The sequence below is a fragment of the Rutidosis leptorrhynchoides genome, chromosome 10, assembly GCF_046630445.1.
Source record: "Rutidosis leptorrhynchoides isolate AG116_Rl617_1_P2 chromosome 10, CSIRO_AGI_Rlap_v1, whole genome shotgun sequence".
NCBI classification, from domain to species: domain Eukaryota; kingdom Viridiplantae; phylum Streptophyta; class Magnoliopsida; order Asterales; family Asteraceae; genus Rutidosis; species Rutidosis leptorrhynchoides.
In genome coordinates, this window is record NC_092342.1 from 346,904,841 (window position 1) to 346,911,195 (window position 6,355).

The 6,355-nt window shown below is 34.8% G+C and overlaps 1 protein-coding gene across 1 annotated transcript; it reads right to left on the reverse strand.

Annotated features, from left to right (window-relative positions):
- Nucleotides 1–1,823: 1,823 nt before the first annotated feature.
- Nucleotides 1,824–5,676, reverse strand: LOC139873035 (aldehyde dehydrogenase family 2 member C4-like). Its single transcript, XM_071860969.1, has 9 exons — nucleotides 5,493–5,676; nucleotides 5,259–5,401; nucleotides 4,347–4,489; nucleotides 4,006–4,246; nucleotides 3,403–3,666; nucleotides 2,851–2,988; nucleotides 2,628–2,765; nucleotides 2,479–2,540; nucleotides 1,824–2,270 (listed from the first exon to the last, which is right to left on the reverse strand). Exons 1-9 carry the CDS (start codon nucleotides 5,599–5,601, stop codon nucleotides 1,997–1,999), a joined length of 1,512 nt encoding a protein of 503 aa, XP_071717070.1. The 5' UTR covers nucleotides 5,602–5,676; the 3' UTR covers nucleotides 1,824–1,996.
- Nucleotides 5,677–6,355: the final 679 nt, after the last annotated feature.

Below are 6,355 nucleotides of genomic sequence, written 5' to 3' on the forward strand. Positions count from 1 at the left end.
GACGATATTAAATCGTTTATTTTTCAAAAGACACACAACTTAAACATTCAAGAAATCTTCATATAAATCAGATGGTTTCTCAGTGACTGTTGGATCAATATTATCCACAAAATTTACTTCCTTTTCTTTACCTTTCAGCGAATCCTGATACATCTTAACAAGATGTTTAGATGTTCGGCAAGTATTAGCCCAGTGGCCCATTCTACCACATCTGTAGCAAGATTCTTCAGAATTTTTAGAAGAATTTTCTTCAACATCTTGTTTAATGGGCTTGTTTTGTGGTTGATATTTATATTTTCGTGGATTATTATTTCTTTGACCTCCACGGCCACGACCACGACCACGTCCACGCCCATTACTATTACCATAAGGATGGTTTCTACCATAGTTATGGCTTTTGGCATGATGATGGTGATGGTTATTATAACCACGACCTTGCCCGCGTCCTTGTCCCTGTTTATAATTATTTGCAGTATTTGCTTCAGGGATTGCAAGTGTACCAGTAGGACGGGATTGCTGATTTTTCATTAATAGCTCATCATTTTGCTCTGCAACTAAGAGATATGAATTAAGTTCAGGATATGTTTTGAACTTTAGCATTCTCAAATTTCTTTGCACTGTGATGTTTGCAGCATTCATTGTGGAGAAAGTTTTCTCCATCATGTCTGCATCACTAATTTCATGTCCACAGAATTTAAGTTGTGAACATGTATTATACAGAGCTGAGCTGTATTCATTTACTTTCTTAAAGTCTTGGAACCTTAATGTTCTCCATTGCTCCATTACAGCTGGAAGTAAAATTTCTCTTTGATTATTGAATCTGCTTTTGAGACCTTCCCATAAAACATGGGGATCTTCTACAGTCACATAATTATTTTGTAAGCATTCATCAATATGTTGATGAATAAAGCAACATGCCGTAGCTTGTTCTTTTTCAGAACAAGTGTTGTTTTCATTTATGGTTTCAAGAATGCCCATTGATTTAAGATGCATTTTTACTTTTATAACCCATGGCATGTAGTTGTTTCCAGTTGATTCTAAAGGAGTAAATTTAAGCTTTTCCAGATTCGACATTTTCTATTATCAAAAATTAAAACAAACATCATGATAAATTAGAGTCAATTTATATTCATAAGTATATAAACATTAAACATAAATTTAATATAACATAAATGATAAGTAGGTGACAGTGTCGACCATGTGTAAGCAATCATAAATAAATGTTATATAACAAAAATATAAATATTAGTAAACATAAATGAAAATTTGGCGACAGTGTCGACCATATATTTTTTCAGGTGGTATAACCGACCTATATCATTCTGGTGGTATAACCGACCATATATCATTTTGGTGGTATAACCGACCATATATCATTTTGGTGGTATAACCGACCATATATCGTTTTGGTGGCAGAGCCAACCATATTTAGTATTAAGATTATCGTGCTGATAACGTGTTATAATTCAATAGGCTTATAACTACCTTTAGTGGTTTGATTCTTGATGTTATAATTCAGTAGGCTTATAACTACCTTTAGTGGTTTGATTCTTGATTTAGAATACTAATAATGAAGTGTAAGAACAAAGATGATAATGGAGAGAAAGAAAGAAACACTTTGTAAGTGTGAGAAATGGTGCAAGTTTAATGCTTGCATTCATGAGTATTTATAGCCTAAAATCTCAATAAAAATACATACTTTGTGTACCAAAATTGACTATATGTATACACCAAAATTGACTATCCATATCTATATTATTATTATTATAACATATATATATATATATATATATATATATATATAAGAACGAATTATTTGTTGAGTAGCTATTTCTGTATTGATAAAATGTGTTTTTACCTTAAACTTCTTACAATATTTTGGTGTGCCATAAACTAAAAATTCTCATTTCACCCGGAATGTGAATTGAAACTGTTCAAAGATAACATGCATGCTTGTATAACCAAGATACTAGATTTTAATTATAATTACATTTATTTATAGCCATGGAGAATTATGAACTGGTGTGACGATGGATTTAACTTGAAGATACTTGTATAATCCTTCCATTCCAAACTCCCTTCCGAAACCGCTCATTTTATAACCTCCGTAAGGGCAATCCGCATCAAACGCTAAGTAACAGTTCATCCAAATAATACCGGCACGAATTGATCTTGAAACAGTGTTTGCTATGTTCAAGTCCTTAGTCGCTATCCCTGCTGCTAAACCATAACGTGTCGAATTCGCTCTAGCAATCGCCTCCTCAATCGTCCTATTAAATAAATTTTCATACATAAATGTATTCATTAGATTATCCACAATATTTTTTCATAATAATCTTTAAAAAAAAAAAATATACATTGACAATAACTAAATGTACAACTGAGAAAAATATTCTCTTTTCCGAGTAGTCTAAACATATAAAATATAGTTTCTTTGATATTATTTAATATATTCTTTATTTATGAATTCAAACTTACTTGAACTTAATGACAGATATAACAGGGCCAAATATTTCATCTGTTGCAATAAGCATGTCATCCTGAAAGCATCAAAAACAAAATAAATGTTAACATGAGTAAATTTACGCATATTTTCATATTTTGCGCTGCGACTCGAGGGAACTTACTGTAACATCTGTGAAGATTGTCGGCTCGATATAGTATCCCTTTTCACCGCAAGGCTTTCCTCCAGTTAGTAAGGTTGCACCTTGTCTTTTTCCATGTTCGATATACGAAAGTACTTTCTCATATTGTGCCTTATCAACCTATAGATTTATATATTAAAACTGTAACAAGAGATACAAGTTTATGAAAGTGTTAGAAATTTGTTTTGATAGAAGTTTTGATTACTTGAGGTCCTTGGATGCTGGAAGGATCAAATGGGTCACCGACTATTATCCCTTTTGCGTATAGTGCAAACTTGGTCACAAATTCGTCATATATTCCTTCTTGAACGAATATCCTCGAGCTACACACGCAAAATTCGCCCTGTAAACGAACAAAAGTAATTGTTAAATGAATACTGACTAGTAAAATTTTTATGGAAAATTGACTAATACAAAGTCCACAAAGAAATGGCATTGACTTGTTGAGTTATAGTTAAAACTATACCTGGCAAACGGGTCAGGGTGGGTCGGTTTGGGTAATGGGTCAAAATGGTTTTGGGTTGAAATGGGTCATGGGTCAAACAGGTAAAATTTTTAAACGGGTCCATACATTAAAATAATTTCATGATATGTGTCAAAATGGGCCGAGTTATGTTGACCCAAATCATCTGGTGTAATAGAAACCACAATAACTAATGTATTTATCTAATCTTATCACAAATTATATATGGTACTACATGAGTAAAACTAAGTTATAGTATGAATCGGACGACGGACGTTGTATATATATGTATACCTTGTTAGCGAACCCGCCCATAAGAGCAAGCTTAACAGTTGACTCAACATCCACGTCATCGAAGATTATGAGAGGGGATTTGCCCCCAAGCTCGAGAGACACCGATTTCAAATTACTTGTAGCAGCTGCTTGCATTACAAGTCGGCCCACTTCTGTCGACCCAGTAAAACTCGCACAATCAATATCCATATGAGAACTTATAGCAGCCCCTGCTGTGGGCCCATATCCAGTTACCACATTGATCACCCCATCAGGCACTCCTGCCTGATTAATTTGCATTCATACATTTAAACATCAATCGTACTCGATAGCCCCTATACAGGGGCGAAAATATGGCGGGGGGCACCCTCTCCTAGTGGATTTGTAACTTTTAGTGCAAAAATTTTGAATTTTTCGATTTTGGCTCCAGTGAATTTTTTTCCCCAAAAGTCTCCATATTCTGCCCCAAAAGCCTCCATATTTTGTCAAAAAAAAATTGCTACGCTTCTAAAGTTTTTTTCGCCCCCGGTGAAAAAAATTCAAGCTTCTGCAACTGCCCCCATATATGTAGACTTCAAATTTTTTTATGAAATATTAAAACATAGTTTATGATCAAATACATACCAGTTTGGCTAAGTGAGCACAATAAAGAGCGGAAAGTGGAGACTGTTCAGCTGGTTTGAGCACCATGGTGCACCCTGCAGCCATAGCCGGGCTAACTTTGAAAAAGAACATTCCACAGGGAAAGTTCCATGGGATAATATGCCCAACGACACCGATAGGTTCGTGTAATGTGTAGCCTTGCAATTGGCCGTTTAGTTTCATTGTCTTTCCGTATATCTTATCAGCTGCACCTGCATAATATCTGATACATTTATTTACAGTAAGTAAAGTGTACAGTTCACACATATAATAAGTGCATAGAAAGTACTGTTGTTACTATGAGTATAAAGTTCAATTCGGACCTAAGTATGCTAGCTCCAAAAGGAATTTCCCTGATCTTGCCATGAGAGAACACCTTGCCGGCATCAATGGCGTCCAAAGCAGCTAATTCCTCAATGTTTTGTTCTACTAAATCCACAAATTTCATCATTATCTTTCCCCTCTCCTGTTACATCAATTTTGAACAGTTACTTAAGAATATTTAACTTTGTAAAAGTATACAAATAAATGAATATACTTATTTCGTCACATATTTATTCTCCAATTTTTTTTTAACGGCGGTTAGGAGTCACTGACGGAGGCGCGAACGCGATGTCGGAACCCACTCACCCGATCATTTCTTTGGTCGAACTATTACAGTCCTACCGCTCCTCCGGAGGAAACCCCACGACGAATCCATACGAGTATCGCGTGTGGTAAAACCCCCTCGGGGTGAGGTTCGAACGCAAGACATCCGCAACTTCCGAGGCCCATGGAATGGGTGGGTAACAACAAAGAAAATTTTGCAACTTCGAACCCGACCTCGCATGTGGAAAGGTAGGTCACCACAACTACGCCAACTCCTTGTTTATTTATTGTCTACTACTCCTTATTGTTTTTAGGTTGACTCAAAATAATTGTCAACTTCCAAAAATATGAAGTATAAGAATAATAAAATTCTTTTATGCCCTTACTTTCAACCAAGAAGTTAACAAATAGTGTCAATTTTGCTAAAGTTTGTGATTTTTGTCGGGAATAATAAATATGGAAAGTAGGGAGTAATAACTACCAGCATCAATTTTGGTACAGTATATTATTATTGATTGATTAAGATCGATACACATAGTTCAAATCAGTTAAAAGTTACATCAGCTTGACCCAAAAACCATAAACCAAAACAACTCGAATTTGTTGATGAAAATAGCTAAGAGACAAAACGGTACTGGAATACGTACCGAACCGGACATACGAGGCCATGGGCCATGATCGAAAGCTTCACGAGCAGCCTTAACAGCCAAATCAACATCTTCTTTATCTCCTTCGGCTATATTCGCAATAACTTCTTCACTTCTTGGATCAATCGTTTCGAACGTTTTTCCTGTTGCATAACAAAACATTACAAAATCAAAAACAAGACTTAATAGGTAACAAATTAAAGAACTTGATGAACTTAGTAACAACAATTACACCTGAGACAGAATCAACAAACTCTCCATTAATAAACAGCTTTGTGAACTTTATTTCAGGGATTTTGAATGAAGATTTGGAGTTGCCATTAGTGTAATTTTCAGCTGCCATTATGTTTTTTGATTTATGTTCTAATGGTTGTTATTGAAGGTGGATAATATATGTTTCGAATGGTACGTGGTGTATATTTATGTTGTGAACGATACTCAATCTGCCGTTTGATTAGATACCCATGTTACTACTTTTTGTCGTGTCCTACGGAGTGCAAGATAGTGGAAGAATAATACTATGTTAACCTCTAAACAAAAATATCTAGCCGTCTTCTCATTAAATTAAACTAAACTAGATAAAAGTGATATAATATGGAATAATAAATATTGTATGGATTGTATATGGATCGGGTATCGTTGAAACGATCCGTCCATATTACTATAAACGCAGTACGTTATTCATTGGTCCCATAGCGAGGTATTTGACCTCTATATGATACGTTTTAGAAAATATTGCATTCGTTTCATGAAAAGCACACCATTATTATACATAATGCATGTTTTAAACAAGTGAGCGATTATTTAAGAAATAATCTCCATGATACATCGGTTTCCAAATACTACACACGTGACATAACAGTCGAATATAATACATGACAAAGGTTTTATTGAATGCAACACTTCATTTAAACAAAAGCATGAGACTCCATGCACAGCTTGCTCAGATAATGCAACAACGGAAGACTTTCTTAAGGACCTGATAATAAACATGCTTAAACAGTCAACACAAAGGTTGGTGAGATATATAGGTTTAAAGCTAGCATCGATATAAATATAGACCACAAGATTTCATAGTTACAAATATTTCAATAAAG